The following is a 20,272-nucleotide window of genomic DNA, read 5'->3' on the forward strand; positions in this document are numbered from 1 at the left end:
AGATTGGTTCCAAACCTAGGTGTTTCTTTGTGCAAGGGCGTTGCTAGCTTACAAGGGCACTTCTGCAACTTCTAATCCTTTTGAAGATCTGATGAGTAAAAGGTGCAAGATTTAAGTGATCTGAAGAGAAACCGGAGTATGGAAAATCTGAATTAAGTGATAAATATGATAGGTGTCCACTGATGATTTGATTTGGGGTTTGATTACCTTGACTTTTTTAGAACTTGAGGCAGACCTAGATATATCCTGCAAGTGTTTCCTGGTCTGTGTGGCCATTTGCAGTATGGCCTGTGGCTTTGTGGCAACCAGTGTTTCCCCCAATCCCTGCTTCAGTGCCTGAGTTCTGAATATTGTCAGCCTTTACTAGGATCCCCTCCTTGGCTAGACTAGGATTCGGGATTATCCAGAGAGCCACGACTTCATGGCCATCTCTCTCAGTCCAAGCTCAGATATTGTAAATGTTTAGTATTTCTAGGAGGTAAACCTCCTTAGGAAGAAAAGTATGCCACTAGAGAAGATGAAATTCATCATTGCAAAAATATATATTGTTGACCATTGAAAAAACGCAGAGGTTAGGGTAACTGACTCCCCACACAGTTGAAAATCTGCTTATAACTTTTGACTCCCCAAAAACGTAACTACTAATAGCGTTGACCAGAAGCCTTACTGATAACATAAGCAGTTGCTTAACACATATTTTGTATGTTATGTGTATATCTACTTATATTTAATGCATTCACGACATCCTAACTTTTTCTTAATTCTTTTGGTATTTCTAGGCTATGTGGTTTATCTACGGGCTTTTTCAAATTGTCACAAATCTCCAAAAAAAATCTCCCAATATATTTATTTATTGAGAAACATCTGCACATAAGAAGTGGACCTGCGCAGTTCAAATCTGTGTTGTTCAAAGGTCAACTGTAGTACTAGTAGCTTCTGAAAGCTCTGTATTGGCACTGTGCTTCCACATAGATAACTGTTATCCCAAAGTAGTTTGAGTTTAGGAGTTTGAAGTATGGTGTGATCTTTAAGTTGTTTCAAACAGTATTGAAATAGAGTTGTTGCAGAGATCTGTATTTATCCACAGCATTGGGGCTTTCCAGCTCTCACAGAACCTTCAGCATCCCCAGCGGCCAGTCTTGGCATCTTCGAAGTAAGGAGAGGTGAGAATCCTGTTGCATGGTCAAGGTTTGGCTTGACTTCTTCCTTATGAGTATTTGGGCTTGGAGGGTGGGGAGTGGACTGGTGCAGACTGTACTTTTCTGTAGCTTTTCCTGACAAGATACCATATGCTAAAAGACTACTGAAACTTACCCAAAGTCTATAAAGTGGTGAGAGTTGAAGGTGGGATATCCATACTTTCAAGTTCTGCCATGATTTCTCAGTGGGCATTACATGAGCACCTACTTGAAGTTCAGGAAGGTTGAATAGAACCGGAATAATCCTTTATCCTGAGAAATACACATCTTAAGACAATAGGAAGGATCACATTTATTTGGCTTCTGATAAATGCATTTGACCAAGGCCTTTGGGATCTTGGTCACATGCATTTATCAAATTTGGGTTGTGGGTCACCTTTGGGTGGATGGTTAATCCCAGTCTGTCTCCGTTTTACGAGGATCGGGGCTGGCTAAAAAGGTAGACTCTGATGATGGATATCCAGGATGTCAGAGGCTGTTTGTTGAATAACTGAGGTCCAAGCATTTCGCTTGGTGGTGGGATTTTGGTGGTGAACAAGACAGCTGCTGTCCCTGACACCAAAGAGCTTACAAGTTCATGGGTGAGACAGATAGTATTGAAGCAGTCACAAGACCTCTGAGAGTGCTGTAACGAGGTAAGTATATGTGCTTGAGAGTACTTAGAAGGATCTCCAGCCCAGACTGGTGGGTTCAGGGAAGGCTTTTCAGAGGAAGTAACCTACTCAGCTAGAATTAGACGAAGATGTGAAGAACCAAGTGTGAAGGTCAGAGCTTTGTTGAGTTTGAGAAACTGAAGTTCAGTGTGATTGAAACATACAGTACTCAGTGGGCAGGAGACAGGAGAATACAGTGAGAAATTAAGGAGGAAAGGTAAGCAGAAGCCAGGGCCTTATAAGCTCTTAGGATTAAATGGTGGGTAGAAAAAAAGATTAGACTAGGTCAGCAAACTTTTACTGTAAAGGGTCAGATAGTAAATATTTAGTCTTTATGGGTTTGTGTCACAACTGTTTACTCTGCTGCTATAGCACGAAAGCAGCCATAGTAGGAAAATGAGTGAGCATGGCTGTGTTCCAGTAAACTTTATAAAAACAGGTGGCAGCTGGATTTGGCCTGTGAACCAACCACTGGATCAGACCATCATAAAAGCCGTGAGAAGCCATTGAAAGGTTCTAAGAAGTGGACTGATACTAGATGTGTGTTTTAGAAAGTTTGCTTTAATTTTAATGTTCAGTGTTAAGAATGGATTGAAGGGGATAGTACCTGAGGCAGAGAGACCAGTAAGGAGGCTGTGGCAGTTACATGGGTAACATTTTCACCTTTGAGGCAGTGTTTTGACAATTAAAAATTGAGTATACCTGAATCTTTGCATCTTTGTGTATACTGGTTCTCTTTGCTAATTTCCTGGCCATCTGCTTGAGCTTAAAGGATGTCTACCAGAGAAACTGTTGACGATACCAGCTCCTATTTCACAGATTAGAAAAGATGTGGGAAGGACAGGTTGGTGTGGAATGAATGAGAAGTTTGGGGGAACGCTTTTCTATTGAAAGTAGTTGTGAATAAATGTAGCCGAGGAGAGATTTTGGTCTTTGGTCTCATAGCTTAATGTTAGTTGCTTTGAATTTCTTGAACTGTACACACGGAGAGGGACCCATTTTCCTAAGCTTCCCAGGGAATTGCCTCATTCTCTATATGTCCTACTTAGTCTTCTTCTTTGCTTGCTTCTAAGAAACTGATGATCTTTTTCTGGTTTTGAGAGTGTCTCCTAGTTGAGTATGATGGTATGTGTCAGGTACAGGGATCAGATAAAGTATTTGTTGAGTGTCTGATGAATTGTCTTCCTCTACCTGCGAGCTCCGGTGTGCATTGCTAGAGGTTTCTGATAACAGTGCTTATGTGACCTTGGGCAAATGACTTACCTCTCTGAGTTTAGCTTTTCTATCTGTAAAATGGAACTTAATAGGTTGGTTAAAGGAGTTAATGAGATGTAAAACTCTTAGCGAGGTGTCCTTAACTTTTGTTATTAACAGTATTTTACACAATTTTTTAAAAAGCAGGTAGCAATTGGGTGACTTGGCCTTTGGCTTAGTACATTTGGGGTGCTCCCAATTGTCATTGTGGCCATGTAATAGAAACCTAGTCCCTGGCAGAGGCAGCCAGCAAACAGGAGGAAATTATAACTAAAGCAAGATGCTGCTTTTCATAATGGAAACTCTTCAGACAGCCGGAGTCCCATTCGGAATTCCAGAACTTTCTTCAGGGTGGACCTTAGCCCCAGCACCATCAGTGAAGTGAACTGAGTGAGCAGCTACCCGAAAGAAATTCACCGAAGTGTGACCAGTCATTTTCCTGGTCTGTTGGGGTCGTTTATTAATGTTGTCACCCTTGTGGCTTTGTAAAGTGCCTCTTGAATGCTTTTTATTACTTTTCATCACCACTCTGGGAAGCGGGTCAGGTGGTCAACATTATTGTCCCTGCTACGCATGTGAGGAAACTGAGGCCCAGGAAGGTTAAGTGTGTTGTCCGAGGTCATGCTGCGAGGTACTGTTAGAGCTGGTGCAGAGTTGCCCCCAGATGAAATTGTGTGAGTTTATTGCTGTGATTTCTCTTCTTTTGAGTGAGAGATGTATAGTCATTGCAGAACTGCAATCTAATGCATGTCTTATCCATATCTCCTAGTGTTGATCTGGGTCCCTTTATCCACTTGGTCCTGTTGGGTTTTAATTGATGACTGCTAGGAACAGGCCTGCTGGGAAGCAGATTCCCTTTGGGTCATTGTTTTTAGTCCATCCTCCTTTGGGGACATTCTTGGGGGAGCCTTGGGTGACGAGAGATTGCTTTGATATGTTCAAAATTGTGCCTTGTGCCCCACAGCTACAGGTAAAATCAAAAGGCGGATAATTTATGGGAGTGTCAGAGCTGGCCGCTGGCACCTCAGGAAGCCATTAGTATGCCTGTTCAGACCCTCTGTGTCCTTGCAATTGATTCCTCTTTGCATGAGCCTGATTTGGGAAGCTGTAGATCTGTGGGTAGTGATTGGATCTGACAGTCCAAACACCGGTCCCTAAATTAATCCTTTTAATAGTATTCTGGCACCAAGGCAATGCTCGCTCACTCTCTGTCTCTAACTGGGGAGGACAGAATTGGGGGGAGGGGGCTAGGAAGAAGGAGAGAGAAAGAAAGAAAAGAAGCTTTTCCTGATTCTTAGGCCCTGCTCTGTTCTGCCATATTCTGATTCCAGAGCAGTTGACATCATAATTCATTCAGCAGACATTGCCTCACACTTACTTTGTGCCTGGCCCTGTGCTGGGGATACAGAAATGAATAAAATGTGGTCCTTGCCCTTAAGGATCTATGTTTAGCTCAGTGTTCCTCAGACTTTTTAAACTCATATACTCCTTAGATGGGAAAAGCTAATCTTATACTTTTCTTTAATGCTGCTTGAAATTTTAAACTGGATTCAAGGGTCTGACAAAAAACAAGTACAAGAAATGACCTCTTCAGGGACTTCCCTGGCGGTCCACTGGTTGAGGCTCCCTGTGTCCACTGCAGAGGGCATGGGTTTGATCCCTGGTTGGGGAACTAAGTTCCCGCATGCTGCGCGGCCAAAGAAAAAAAAGAAATGATCTCTTCAAATATGCCTTTTTACACACACATACACCCCTACACCTGCTATCTTCCATCCTTCTCACGTGACTTGCTGAAAATTACTGCTAAGAGGAGAAACAGATAACTAAAATCTTACAATATAGTGAGATAAAAGTTAAACTGTGCTACTGGATCACTTAAGCAATTAACTTTCTGATGAGGTGTCAGAGAAAGCTACTAAAAGGGGAAGATTTGAGCTGGATTTTGAAGAAGGAACAATAGTTTGCCTGGTGAAAATGGAAGTACATTTCAAAACAGAGGGAGCAGCATTTGCCAAGGCACAGATTTGTAGAAGGAAACATCACATTTAGGGGCCTGAGCAAGAGCTGGTTGTCACTCTGCTTCCTGCCAGTTTCTCTGCTTTGTGAGATGGGAGGATTTGCTCCCCTGGAACTGGGTTTGGGAAGAGGCTTTGAGTTCCTTGTGCTGCAGTTGCTTTAATCCAAGACACCGCTTCCTGTTTCCGCTTTTTTTTTTTTTTTAATATTTGTTTATTTATTTGGTTGTACCGGGTCTTAGTTGTGGCTCGCAGGCTCCTTAGTTGTGGCTCACCGGCTTCTTAGTTGCGGCACATGGGCTCCTTAGTTGCTGCATGCAGGCTCCTTAGTTGTGGCATGCGAACTCTTAGTTGCAGCATGCATGTGGGATCTAGTTCCCTGAGCAGGGATGGATCTTGGGCCCCCTGCATTGGGAGTGCAGAGTCTTAACCACTGCGCCACCAGGGAAGTCCCCCTGTTTCCGCTTTTGTACCCAGGCTGCAATTTGTTTTTCTTATTAGAAACAAATTTGAGTGATTTGGACAGACTTAATTATTGCTATGGTTGAGCTCCTTTTAGTTAAAGTCATACCTTAGCTCAAGAGAAAAACTAAAGTTGATATGCATTGTTAGCCCTATGGCTGATGGGAGAATCAGCCAAGTGGAGAAAGTGGGCCCTTAAATGTGGGAGAGGAGAACAGGGCCCTGAAGAGCTGAGTGCCTCTGAGCCTTAGTGTTCTCATGTGTAAAATGGGAATACTGTTACCTATTTTGCTTGATGGTTGGGAGGCTTAAATGAGATGAAATATGTAAGTCACAACTACAGTGCCTGGCTTGTAGTAGATTTTCACAAAATAGTGTTTCACTTTCCTCTTTCTCATGTATTAGCAATAGCTCCCTTTTGCTGAGAACTTACTATTGTGCAAAGCACTTTGTACATATTGTATGGTATAATTGAACCCCTAAGAGATAGGTATTTTTGTTACAGCTATTATTACAAAGAGCATGTGGTGGAGGCAGGATTTGAACCTGTGCTTGTCTAATACGGCATTTTAGCAACTAGCTGTAAGACTCCTTGTTTCTGCTCCAGTTCTCCATTTTGGAAGCAGGGGTATAGCAGGTTCTGCGTACCTCCCCTCTGGGGTCAGATACTGTCTACAAGTGTGGGAGGAGCTTACAGGGATGAGAGTACCATACCATACACTGCCCTTCCTCCATTTCTATCCTATTTACTATGTGTTAGGAAACTAGCCTTTGCTCCCTCTCGTGTGTGGGGTCACAACTGACGTGCAGGTCTTTGCAAAGAGATGTTTCCCATCCTTGGCCCCTTGAAGGAGTTTGCCCAAGCTACTGAATGTGGCTGATGGGTTAGTAAACAGCAGGCAAATCACAAACAGGTACTTCTTTTTCTGTGCTGCCTTGAGTTGCTGAGACAGGCTAATTGAAGGGGAGAGCGAGGCTCCTATGGCCTGTGATGTTGCCATCAGAATTTGGTATTCCTGTAGGTCTTTAGTGACTTTAGCTCTTCTGATAGTTTGGGATTAGCAGCTGCTTCTGACGTTGGACAAGTTCCCTCTAGCCCTGTCCTGGAGCAGAAGCAGCTGAAGCTACAGGTCTAGAGGTTGATGGGTTGTAGAGAGGAGGAGAGTGTTTTGTTGAGGTGAGGACCCAGCTTTAGAGTACCTGCTTGCATTCCACTTTGGGGCCATCAGGAAGTCGTGTAGAGGTTCTAAGCTTTTGTAGGGGTGTCAAGCTTTGTTCTGCCTTAGGCTGAGCCCTCAGGCCCCTGGCCTCCACTTGTGAGGCTACAGAAAAGCTTGGGGGACAAATGCTGGTGCCTGCTCCTTGTGTTAGGGCAGTGGCTGGAGGCTCTGAACTGGGGGTCAGGAGCCGTGGGTTCTCTTCTTGCCCTTACTTGCTCTGTGAACCTTGGACTGTCCTTTTCTCTTTCTAGGGCTCATTTTCCCTGGCTTGCTGGACTGCGTCTTCTCTTAGGTTTTCTTTCACCTTTGACAGTCTATGATTTTCACAGAAAGTGCTCTGGCAGTTAAGAATGCATTCATTAGATTGAAAATTATGACTTTTGAAGGCATGCAGTTTATTTATATTTTTCCCAGGTTATTTTTAGCCACCTGAGACAGGGCCTGTGACTGAACGAGTTGCAGACAGGTGTTACTGTGTTCTCAGTGGATGCCTCTGTGGCTTAGGTGTCTGAGCACTTGTGCTACTGCAGGTCAGATTGGAACAGGAACTTCCCCAAGACTGGGAACTGGGTACTCTGTGGCTGTCCCATGTGCTTCTAGTCTGCACCCAGAACCTGCCTCAGTGCCTTGAAGTTTCTCTGGAATGCAACCCTGCCTCCCAGTCTGGCTTTTTTTGGTTTGTTTTTTGTTTTTTTTTTGGCCGCACAACGAGGCTTGCAGGGTCTTAGTTCCCTGACCAGGGATTGAACCCAGGCCCGCGGCAGTGAAAGCACTCAGTCCGAACCACTGGACCTCCAGGGAACTCCCCAGTCTGGCTTTTTATGGAGTGGATTGAACCCAGGGATGGTATAAACCCATACCCTTCCCAGAGATCCCAAGTATATGTGGATGGGGAGATGGGGTGGGAGAGGACCCCATATTTCATGATGGGCTTCTCTTCTTTTCTCTCCCCCAGGCTCCCCTGGCCTGTATGTAGATATTAAAGGATGGCCCCCTCCCTTCGCCCTTCCTTCCCCCCTCCAGTAATGGAAGGCTATAAAATGTCTATTTACCCAAGATGCCAGAATGACTCCTCTGTGGTTCCACTAATCTGGTGATTTGGTGCTTCCCTGGTCTCTCAGGTAAATAGAAATTGAGGCTTTTTATAAAGGCATATTATTTCCCTCATTAAATGTGTGTTTTGGCACATGCGTTATTTACCTGACCGACAGTAATGGCTGCAGAGGAGCCATTGTGTCTGTTGTGTAAATACTCTGCACATCCTCCAGGGGCTGTGGTGCAGGCCTGCTCCTCCAAATCGCGCTGGCCCTGTGGCAATCCCTGTTTTCCCCTCCCCTGCCTCACTGGGGGACTGGTCCCTTTATTTTGAGGAGAGAATCATTCGTTTTCCTCTTTGCCATAGGCTACTTACTACCTTTAATTTGCTAGGAGAAGGAAATGGGTGTCAGAATAAATGTGTGTAAATCTTCGTCTCTGGTGAAAGCTGATGAGGAGATAGATATACAAAGAATCATAAACTGTTCCTTTTGAGTTCTGCCCCTCAACTAGATTCTCAAAGTCCTGGCTGATGATATAACGTGTAGACTTATATTCTGCAAACTTGTGACTAAAATATAAAGACATCAATAGAAAGGGGCAATCTCTAAGATGTCAGAGGGTAGACAGGCAAGTGGAGCACCTCTGCAAGGAAGTGCAGGGATATTTCCCAAGCAGGCTCTAGAGGTGGCAGGGATGCCCAGTGAGGGGCCACTGGGCAGGGGCACTTAGGATGGAGACTCCGTGCTTTGAGGGCTGCCAGAGGAGAGCGTGCAGCCTACCCTCTGTGGCAGTACGGGGAGATGGCTCCCTCACATACTGTTCTCTGTTTCTTTTTTTTTTTAAACAACATTGCATGTGGTTAAAAAAAAATTTTTTTTTAAGTTTGAAATAGGCCAGATTTACATAAAAGTTGGAAGTAGGGTACAAAGAATTTTTTTCCTGAACCATTTGTGAGTTAAGTTGCCGACCTAACACCCCATCACCCTAAATACTTTGCGTGCATTTCCTATGTGCAAGGACATTTTCCTACCTAACCATAACACAACCATCAAAATTAACATTCATATGTTACCTCCATCTAATCCTCAAACCCCATTCAAGTTTTGCCAGTTGTCCCAGTAATGTTCTTTGCAGCAAAATGATCCAGTTCAGAATCGTGCATTGCATTTAGTTACCAAGTCTCTCATCTCCTATAGACTTTTCTCACTAAACGTTCCTTGAGATTCATGATCTTGATACTTTTGAAGATTACAGGCTGGTTATTGTGTAGACTGTCCCTCATTCAGGGTTTGTCTGATATTTTCTCATGATTAGATTCAGGTTATGCATCTTCAACAGGAGTATCACAGAAATGATGCTTTGTTTTTCTCATTGCATCCTATCATGTGATGTAAGATTTTGATTAATCCCATTATTGATGATGTTCATTTTGCTCACTTGATTAAGATGATGTCTGCCAGGCTTCTCCATTGTAAACTTATTCCCTGTTATAATTAATAAGCAATCTGTGGGGAGATACTTTGAAACTATGTGAAATCCCTTACCAAACTTTAGTTTTTAAAATTTATTTACTTATTTATGTATTTATTTTTATCTTTATGGCCTCATGGTTTCCTTTTTTATTCAGTGCATTATAATCCATTAATATCATTATTTACTTGCCAGTGGGAGCCCCTTCAAGCTGGTTTCTGCATCCTTTTGAGCATTTCCTTGCTTTCTGGCACAACAGGATGTTCTAGGCTCATCTTGTACTTTCTCTGCCACAGCCCTGGAATCAGCCAGTTCTCCAAAGAGCTCTAGTTCTTTCAGTGGAGAATGTTGTTTAGAAGGCGGCTAGGTGCTAGATGTGCACACTGCTATCAGAGTGTTGCTGCTCCCTGGCCCTTCAGTAAACAGAGCTAGAAAATATATATACTTGTGTCTATTTTATTTATTTATTTATTTTTGGCTGCATTGGGTCTTTCTTGCTGAGTGCGGGCTTTCTCTAGTTGTGGCGAGCAGGGGCTACTCTTCATTGCGGTGCGCAGGCTTCTCATTACGGTGGCTTCTCTTGTTGTGGAGCACGAGATCTAGGTGCGCAGGCCTCAGCACTTGTGGCATGCGGGCTCAGTAGTTGTGGCTCGCAGGCTCTAGAGCGCAGGCTCAGTAGTTGTGGCTCACAGGCTCTAGAGTGCAGGCTCAGTAGTTTGTGGCGCACGGGCTTAGCTGCTCCGTGGCATGTGGGATCTTCCCGGATCAGGGCTCAAACCCATGTCCCCAGGCAGGTGGATTCTTAACCACTGTGCCACCGGGGAAGCCCTAGCTTTATTTTTATATATTATATATATATCAGAAACCATGAGTTCACACTCCAATTCGACACCACAGTTGTTTTTCCCTTTCCATGTTTTAATTCCATCCTCTAACAGTGAGAAACCTGGTCCCATTACCCTTAACATATGCCCTTTTTTGATCAATCCCTCTGTATGTAACTAATCTCCCGTTGTTGCCACTGCCCTTTCCCTGTCTTGGGTACTCTTTTACCCTGCCTGGGAGTCCCCACATCAGGCTGCGGCTCCTTCTCCGCCAACGGATGCCCTTCATACCCCACTAGGGCTGTAGCATGCTGCATCACACCTTCCTGCCTCTGTATGGATGCCTCCTCACCCAGCTTGGGCTCTGATACTCCCTCCCAGACCCTTCTGCTCCTCCCACTTCAACTGATGTAGACCCTACTTTCCTCTGCCACAACTAATGGCTCTAAAGCCATTAGATTGAATTTTTCAGGAAGGGGAGAAGAGCTGCCCTCTGTTTCTTGACTTGAGTTGAACTTATTTTTTTTTTAATGTAAGGGAAGTATGGAACCCAGTGACTGCTGATATGTGGAAGCCTGGTCTCCTAATGTCTGCTCTCAAGACTTTTTACAAGAGAGAAGCTTTTTTGTGTGGGTGAAATCAGATGAGAAAGCAAGGCCTGCAGGCGTGAGGACCTCTGGCCATCAGTGTGTTGTCCATGGGAGGGAATAGGGTATATATAGTATGTAGTATGGGGGGGTCTAGAGCAATCTGGGGGTGCAGGAGACATTGATGTTACTCTCTGAGGTTGCCTTATGCATTGGATTTATAGGCCCAAAGTATGGGGGTCCAGGCTTGGCCAGGTGGGCATAGCCCAATAGGATAGTAGTAGTAATAATAGTAAGCTTATATTTATTGAGCCCTATGTACCAGACCCTGCTCTTAGAGCTTTACATATGTCCTCTCATTTCACTCTCGCTTAAGGAGTAGGAGCTGCTATTGTCATTTTACAGGTGAGGAATTGAAGAACAGAGCTTGCCCAAGGTGCCATGGCAAGTAAGTGGTAAAACCAGGATTCAAACCCAGAAGCCCTCCTTAATCATGACGATTAATTGCCTGTAGTATTTGGCAGATGGAGTCTGATTGACTAAAAACACTTTATACACTATATATACACATTGGAAAACATTAAGACTTTCAAAAGTCCTTATGCAAGACCTGACTTTGAGAGGTTAGAGAAGAGTTCTAAGGCCCCGAGGGACTTTGGATTCAAACTAGAACGTGTAATCTGAGCAGACTGGTGTCTCCCATCTCAGCAAGGCTTCCAGTACCGTTCAGGAGTAGGTGACGTGAAGAGTTATTTTGCATTCCGGCTTTCAAAAGGATGTTGGCCCGTTTGCCTTTCCAAGGGATTCCATAATGAAACTCAAGCCAACCTTTTTCTATCCCCGGCTGCGGAGTTTGGCTGCGTTTTTGGAGAGGCTGTAGGCCACGGTGAAAACAAGCACTACGCTTGTGCTAGAATCATGAAGAACTTAAAATACTTCTTGGTCTTTGTTCCATATGGAACTTCACTGTAGGAATAGGGAAATTGAGGACCCACACCAGCACGTATCCTAATAAATATGCAGGCAAGTTACTGTAGGTCATTCCTTGAGTCCCGGGAGAGCCGGGGTGAGAAGTGATACTTGGCATGATCCATGTCCGCTCAGGTGGTAGTGACCTTGTTGCCTCTAGTGTGCTCTGGACTTCCCAGGCTGCTAGTTTCCTCCACGCTACAGGAGGGAGTGAGTGCCCATTGCAGTCTTTCAGAGGCAAGCTTTTGGCTCCGTCAGACTGGGGCTTCAGAAAGCTTAAACTGTGGCCATTTCCGTATTGAGCAGCATGATTTCTTGTTTGACTTCGAGGATTAAAGTTGAGGGAATTTGAGTGTTGGGTATGAAATGGGAAAAAACACAAAATTTCTGCTTTATTCCTGTTTTTTTTTTTTTTAAAGGAAGCTTGAGTTATTCGTGAGTAAAACTTAGGCTTATATTTTTATATTTCGTTAGTCCTCTAAGGAGCAGACATTCTGCATATTTAAAGGGAAAACTTGAAAAGTGATTTGGATTTTTTTTTTTTTTGCACATGTACACTCAGAAAACTTTACTAGACTTTTAGCAATGCTCCCATTACCACCACATCTGGGTTTTCTCTTTTTCTTCCCTATTTAAAAAAAGTCCTGCAGTCATTCAAGGCCTCTAGTAGAGAGTTAGTCTAAAGGCAGCGGAGGAAGGCCCGAGGCTGTTGGCAGCTGTGCTCTGCAGGCTTCGTTCATTCCCCCAGGTGCCACTTACTGGCTGGGGGCTGGGGAATCACCAGAGTATGGTGAGCAAGCTCCCTGTGATGGGCTCTGCTCCTTTCCCATTGGGAGAAGGGAGGAGGGCATGTGGAGACATCAAGATACAGACAAGAAAGCCAGGGACAATGGCTGGGAATGGAGCTGAGGAGAGAGTCCTGGGCATTTCCTGCTGTTTGTCTGAGTCTACTTAGCTCCCAGGACTGATTGTACAACCAGGGCACCCCGGGTTACTTTGGGAAACTTAGCTTTAATGTTAACTGTTGCCACCTGAGAAGTGACCACAGAATTTTTCTTTCTCTCTTTTGAACTTTAGAGCTGCACTTAAAGATCAAGGCCAGTGCTGCATCTTGTTTTGAAAATGGTCTGGGAGACTCAGAGCTGTCATAATGCTGTGGGGGCCAGTATTAAGGGTCTTGAACTTCAGTAACGAATACTGGGATTTAGAAAAGGGGCACAGAAACACTGAGGAGTGGTTCATGTTCTGTGAATATTCCTGAAGACTAGGTGGAACAGGGCCACGGTGGGAGGGAGTAACCCAGACTCTCTGTTCTTTTTTTTTTTTTTTTTTTTCTTTTTCTTTCTTTCTTTTTTTTTTCTTTTAAACTTTCCTCCCCTAAGTTTTAGATGCTTCTGGATGTTCAATGCTAGCACCTTTACAGACTGGAGCAGCTCGATTTTCTTCATATTTACTTTCAAGAGCAAGAAAAGTGCTGGGCTCCCACTTATTTTCTCCCTGTGGTGTTCCGGAGTTCTGCTCCATATCCACCAGAAAGCTGGCGGCCCACAGCTTTGGCGCATCCATGGCGGCAATGATGTCCTTCCCTCCCCAGAGGTATCACTACTTTTTAGTGCTGGACTTTGAGGCCACGTGTGACAAGCCGCAGATTCATCCTCAGGTAACTGTTGCATCATTGCTTCAGCAAAGATGGGGTGGGCAAGGAGGGAGGGAGGATAGACTTGCTTTCTGGGACCCAGAGGAAGTTTCTCATGTCTTCTTGGCTTTTAGCTACTCATCTGGAGTTCCTGCCTTAGAAGCAGGACTTGACTCAGGCATCCTAGGGTAAGGTAGACCTGAGAGGTCTTTGTAGAAAACTGGGCACACTGTTTCTCTCTGGTCTCAGCCTTTGGGAATCAAAATGTTTCCTTCTGTCCCATCCTTCCTCTCTCCTTTCCCTTCCCTCCTTCCTTCTCCTGCTACAGCTGCATGTTCTTTTAAGGAATACTGTGTTAGCCTCCAAAATGGCCCCCAACGATCCTTACGTCCTGATATCCCCACCTTTGGTAGTTCCCCCCTCCTACAATGAGTGAGAACTAGCCCTGTTTAACCAACAGAGTATAGTGGAGGAGACATTGCGTGACTTCTGAGGCTAAGTCATAAAGAGCATCACAGTCCACCTTGCTCTTTTGGATCAGTTGCTATGGAAGAAGCCAGCCACCATGCTTTGAGGATGCTCAAGCAGCCCTGGCAAGAGGCACATGTGTACCGGAACTGAGGCTCTTAGCTAAAAGCCAGTACCAACTTGCCGGTCATGTTTCTTGGCACTGTCTTGGAGGTGACTCTGCTACCCCCAGTCAAGCCTTCAGATAACTACAGCCCCAGTGGACATCAGACGTCAACCTCAGGAGAGACCCTGAGCTATACTGACCAGCCGAGCCACTCCTGAATTCCTGGCGCATCAGAGCTGTGGGAGATAATAAATGATTATTGATGTTTTAAGCCACTAAGTTTTGGGATGATTTGTTATACAGCATTAGATAACCTGAACAACCATTGCTGGTCTGTTGGAAAGGAAAATTTCTTTGCTTGCATTTTTTTCTTAGTTACCAACTGTGTTCGGAGACCTTTTACCTTTTGAGGTAGTGCTGCTAAGAAGCTTGGATTAGCAGCAGAGAGACACGTGTGCTAGGTGATATTGGATTGCTTGGTGTTTGCTTTGGGGGCCTGTTTGGGGGCCGATGTGGCAGTGCCTTGTAGTGTGGGGGCCTTGGGTATGCCTGACTCTAGGACTGGAACTCCTCCCTGTAGGGCTGGATTATCAGGTGGGTAATTTGGGGGTGTGTAGACATGTGGGTCTGGGAGTAGCTTTCAGTAGTAAGAGGAGGAGAAGAGGATTGTAGCAGCAGGCACTTGGGAGACAGGGAGGTCCATTCAGAGGTAAACTGGGTTCATTTCTCATGGTTGGTTTTTTTTTCCAGGGAGGGGTTCTATCTTTAGGTTAGTAGATTATTTTCCATAAAGCAGATACCACAACCCTTTTACCTTTCCCTTTCTACTTTCCTGTTTGTTTCCTATTCTCAAAGTAGTGGTCTGCCTTTGGGGGAGGATTGGAATCCGGCCTGCTGAGGCTTGGGAAGACAGGCGCTGGATGAGGAGAGCTTCCTAGGGGAAGGAACTTCGCATGAAAGGGAAGACGGCTTGGGGGCAGCCTGAGCCACACTTTCTTTCTCAGCCTCTTGCTCCTACCTGTGCTGTAGGGTCGTCTCCTCCACCTCCCCAAACTACTGGAGATTCTGTGGTGGGTATACCGGGGTGGTGGGTGGGGTTTCGGTTATGTAGGTTCTCTTGGGTTGAGAATCAGGGAGCCATACCCCAGAATGCCGTATTATTTCCCTAGCTGATGATTTCAGTTGCGGAGCAAGCCTTAGTAGGACCTGAGTCTAAAACCTGACACGTTGCTACTGCATAGGATTCATCCCTCTTCCGAAGCCTCATGATTGCCTGGCACCTTCTTGATGACATTTCCTGCTTTCTGCTTCCTGGCACATGCCTATGTATATTTGTTTCTGAACTTTTCAGTTAGATTATAAGCTGAGATAATTATGTGGCTCTGTTCTCTTGTCCTACAGAGGGTCCTGCCAATGTTACTGAAGGTGAAACTTGATTCATGTCTCAGTTTGGTCTGTTAGTATCACCTTTCATCTCTCTTTCAAGGGCATTGTGCTTTTAATTTTTTGTTTTTTTTATTTATCTATTGCAATGCTGAAGATATAATGCAGTACAGATTTAAATCACTTGTATCACCAACTTCCTTCCTAGACTTAGGCACCAGGGCCTTTTAGACCTAGCCTGAGGTTGGGCTTCCTGCTTTTTACCAGGGTCTGAGCCTGATTAAAGTTTATCTCCAGAATCAATGAACCCTGATGATGTGATTCCAAGGGCACTTAAGGAATTGGCTGTCCTGGTTCATTATTAGCAAAGCATTAGCTGTTACTTTAGAGAACTCAGGAAGAAGCATTTGCTGTCTTGCTTATCTTTAAAAGGCAAATACGAATGATCTTGGAAATTATAGACCCGTTAGTTTACTGTGATTCCAAAGAAGATACTTGACCTGATCGTCAGATAATCAATCAGCAAACAGCTAGAAGAGCATAGGGTACTGAGTAATAACTTATATGGGTTTGTGAAGAAGAGCAAATCCTGTCAGATCAATCTAACTCCTTGCTGTGACATAGTGATGGATTTGAGTGGATCTAGGGCAAGTGATAAATGTAATGCATCTCTACTTCATTAAGCCTCTACAATGCTGTGATCAACAGGTAAGAAGGTGAGTTTGGGGCCAGACAGCTCTGTTGTTGAACTACCCACTGGACCACTCTCAGGAAAGGGATGGGCAGCTTAGAAGTGACTTGAGACTTATTGTTATTGGCAGCTTAAAGCTCCCCCCGCCAACCCCACTTTCTTTTAAAAAAAACCTTCCCTAAAGTTTGCATGTAGCAGGGTCCTGAAAGGATTCAGAGAAAGGTTGGAGGATGGATTGGAGAAGTTGTCAGTCCCAGATAGGATAGTGTCCTTCCACTGAGGTCCTCATAGGTCAGGTTCTCATTATAGCCTCTGTATTGTTTAGATCTTTTGGTCAACAAGGGCAGTGGAGAAATTGGAAAAGCTCAGGATAAGAGGAACAAAAATTAGGGAGCTCAGCTTGGTGCTCTGTGATGACCTAGATGGGGGGGAAGGGGGGAGGGAGGTCCAAGAGGGAGGGGATATAGGTATACATATAGCTGATTCACTTCATTGTACAGCAGAAACTAACACAACATTGTAAAGCAATTTTACTCCAATAAAAAATAAAAAAAGAGGAACAAAAATTATTAGAGGCACAAAAATAAGACTTAGAAAGAAGAGAAACTGAAATATGGTTTTAGTGACTGATTTCTTGTCCAGACTTGGAAGGAGTTGTTCCAAGGAGTATGATAATAACTTGCTCTTCATTTTAATAAGGACAAAAAAAGAATATAAGTGGAAGCAGGAAAGATTGAGATTTGGGATGAGAGTGAACTTCTAGGAGAGACAGTAAAAGGACTAGAATATGGTGTGCAGGTTAGATCAGCCCTACCTAGCTCTCTCAGAACCTCTTGATGGCTGTCCACTTGACAGAGATACTTTGTGGACAAGGTCTGTGTGCCTCCTGGGGATGTGCTTGGCCTGTGAATCAGAACCACCCCGGCTCCCTTGCTGCCTGGCTCCCAAGAGTTGAACACTTGAACACAGTGCACTTCTGATTCTTTTGGGAGTGTGTCATACTCCTCAGTTGCATAGGAGGCAGGAACAAGTTTTGGGCCAGGGCCTCTCTGGAGGCTCGGCATGGGGTTCATTTCTCTCATCTGTGTCTGCTATTCAGAAATCCCTGAGTCAGCTTGTTGGGACTATCCAAAAGGAATGCCACCATGCAAACTGACAGGTGCAAGCTCTGTTGTACTTGAGTAACAATATTGGTTGTAAACATGGTAAAACATCTGGTATTTCCCATTTGTCGTAATTTTTGCTGTTTATTTTTGTACTCTGTTCAGCTCACTGAAACTGGAGTGGTTGGTTTGCCAGTAACAGGCTTTCACCTTTCTGGTATTTGCACTCATTTTGTTTTACACATTTTGATTCAGATTAACATGATAGGTATTGGTTGAACATGAGACCATTTTTCGTTTGAAAATATTTTCTCACTTAAATGTTAACTTAGGTGGATTAAAATGTTTTCGAGACTCAAAATTTGAGGAATACAGTTCCTTTCTTGCTTTAGGAATTGTTTCCTGATATGGAAGTAGGTTTTTATCTGGTTCGGAGAATCGTGGCTGCTTTGTCCTCGGCAGCAGGAGTTCACGTTGCTCATTTTGGTGTGGGTGTGCATCGAATGCTGGTGGCTGTGACCCCGAAGCCCAGGGAGCAGCCTGAAAGCTTTGGTGGGAACTTTAATTGTGCAGCTTTAACCTGGGGGCAAGTTCTCTCACCACCTCAGTGTTCAGAAAAGACCAAAGCAAATGTAAGTGAGGAAAATGAGGTGTAGGCCATAGCATGCAGGGAGGAGGAAGTAACCTCAGCTGTCCAGATGGCCAGGGAGGGGCGGCCCGGCGCTCCTGTCTGGGAGCACATGTCCTGGCTGCCGCCTCCCCTCCCTCCCTGAGTTCGTCCATCAGACTCCATCAGGCTCCGAGGTACAGCCTTTTTCTCACTGCTCTGCAGCAGCCCCGGTGACTGTTTTCCTTCTCATCTGTATTTAAGTGCCCACAACTTTGGAGAAAAATGACCTTTGGGGTTGAGGTTTTCTAGTGTTTGGTCTTTGTCCACAGGGGCTTTTTTTTTTTAAGGAAACCTTGAAGAATCTCCATCTGCATTTTGAGTTAGAACTATTTGTAAAGGCGTTTCTTTTTTATAGAAAATTGTCCAGATGCCGGGTTATTTTGGGAGGGCAGGGTGGGGGGAGGGTTGATGGTGACAGGAGAAGGGATAAAATAGAAGAGAGGCATTTGGAGGATTTCAGTATGACTTGAAGCTGGCTCCTCATTATTAGTCTTTTGTGAGAGAGACATTTTGGAAAACTTCACAGGAAATGGGTTAAGATCCCTACAAATCACACTATATTGATTCCCTTCTCCTCCCTTCAAGGCTGAGAGGCAGGAACCCCCTACCCCCTACTCTCCCCCCACCTGATACACACACATTGCTCTTTGCTCCATATTCGGCTTCTTCCCCTCTGCTTTTGGTTCCTGTACTTTGCAAGTGGATGGAAAGGCCATTCCCTAGAGAAAGAACTCACCCTTCCCTCCCCATTCACTTGTCCCGGTCTAGGTTCCTCCAAAGGGGAGGGGTCGGGTCAGACTTTTTTTTTTTTTTTTTTTTTTTTTTTGTGGTACGCTGGCCTCTCACTGCTGTGGCCTCTCCCGTTGCAGAGCACAGGCTCCGGACGCTTAGGCCCAGCGGCCATGGCTCACGGGCCCAGCTGCTCCGTGGCATCCCCCTGGACCGGGGCACGATCCCGCGTCCCCTGCATCGGCAGGCGGACTCTCAACCACTGCGCCACCAGGGAAGGCCCCGGGTCAGGCTTTTTAGCGGAGGACCCAGTTGTTGGGTGGTGGTCCGTCTGCCTGTGGTCAGTCAGCCGCGCCCCTTCTTCTGTACAGACAGGCCAAGGCGCTGACGCTATTCTTCTAAACTGGGAAATGAAATGCAAAACCGACGTTAATGTAACATTATGGTTGAGATTAAATGCACCAAAGTCAGGAAATTCAAAGTTATGCTTCCCACAGCAACTATAACTCAGCCTCATCTGGCGTGTGTAGTATTTTGTGTTAGTGTGGATGGTGTTATATGTTAAGACATTAAAGTTAACACCATAAGCAGAGCACAGAATGCTTGAGGGGGCTGAGTTATGATGACTGTGTGAGGCGTAAGTGTTCATGCATAGGCTCTCGACTCCTGGAATAATTTTTCCCCTGCCCATCAGACCAATTATTGCCTTTCTTATCTCTGCTTTAACACATCTCTTCTTTCAGGGTCATTGTAAGTGAATTCCTCTATTGGTGGCCAGTAATGGGTGGGCATGGGGCAGCCCACTAGGCCCTTTTGTCCTTTTTGTTGCTGCTTCCATAAATGTGGTGCCTCCCCCACCCCTTCCTGAGCCCCCCTCCACAGGCTGCAGTTTCCTGGTGGTCCCTCATAGGGATGGGCCTCCCCTGGCTCTCACTGTGGCTCCTCACTAGTGCTCCCTGAGTGGGACAAGCATTTGCCCCATTTGCCGTGTCCGGAACTTGACCCTGTTGTAACTTCATGTGAAAGCCGAACGGCCCTTCTTTATTTGGAGTAGACACAGCAATGTAAAAGTAAAATACACATGTCGGGGAGCGGAGCACTGGTGCATGGTGGTGCTGCCACGTGTGTTTGGCATAGCAGGGGTACGATCGAAGTGGGTTTATTTGCTGTATTCAGTCTGCTTCTCTCCCTTCCCCAGGGTTTACACCTTTAAGCTGCCATCGTGTGTAGTTAGGCTGTGGAGTTGCCTTGGGGTGGGACCAAGGAACTTTCCTTGGGGAGCGCTGGGTCACCGTAGCAAAGTCACCACGTAATTTAGTGCAAATCAGAAGACATTTCCCCCAGCCTCTTATTATCTGGTGGCCTCTCCAGGGCTGAGACAGCTGTTGGAATGCAGATTTTGTTAGACATGGAGCTAAGGTTGATGGTGGGGAAGAACTCTAAAGAATAGGGCCATTGATAAATGGTGAATGAAATTAGGGACTGTTAAACTAACAGTGACACTGAGCTGCCTTTTAAGGTTTTTGTTGGACATGACAAAACCAACCAGGTCAGTAAAGGAATGGGGAGGACTTCATGGTAGCCACCTTAGAGGCAACAAAAAGGCCTCCTTTTACTCTTTGGATGACAACTTCAAGCTCTTTGTTAGATGCTGGGGCATAAAGACAAGAAATGATCCCTACCCTCAAGGAGCTCGTAGTCGAGGAGGGTAGACAGCCGCGTAACTGCTGTGAAGCAGCGTGATAAGTACCGTGGCCTGGGTGAGTACTCAGTACAGTGGGCGCATAGAGGAGGG

The 20,272-nt window shown here is 45.1% G+C and overlaps 1 protein-coding gene across 6 annotated transcripts in view; it reads left to right on the forward strand.

The window, feature by feature from the left end:
• The window catches only part of ERI3 (ERI1 exoribonuclease family member 3), a 129,367-nt gene that overhangs the window by 1,733 nt on the left and 107,362 nt on the right, over positions 1 to 20,272 (forward strand). For 4 of the 6 annotated variants that reach the window (XR_003794323.1, XM_029227587.1, XM_029227592.1 and 1 more), the window contains exons 2-3: positions 1,088 to 1,163; positions 13,074 to 13,351. Coding sequence is in view for 4 of the 6 variants with exons in the window: in XM_029227587.1 (XP_029083420.1) it covers positions 1,088 to 1,163; positions 13,074 to 13,351 (354 nt within the window). In the remaining 2 variants the exon portion in view is untranslated. The remainder of the gene's footprint in view (positions 1 to 1,087; positions 1,164 to 13,073; positions 13,352 to 20,272) is intronic. The other 2 variants (XM_029227591.1, XM_029227593.1) reach the window with 2 other exon arrangements.

This window comes from Monodon monoceros, unplaced genomic scaffold, assembly GCF_005190385.1.
Source record: "Monodon monoceros isolate NGI ecotype Baffin Bay Population unplaced genomic scaffold, NGI_Narwhal_1 Super_Scaffold_18, whole genome shotgun sequence".
Taxonomy (NCBI): domain Eukaryota; kingdom Metazoa; phylum Chordata; class Mammalia; order Artiodactyla; family Monodontidae; genus Monodon; species Monodon monoceros.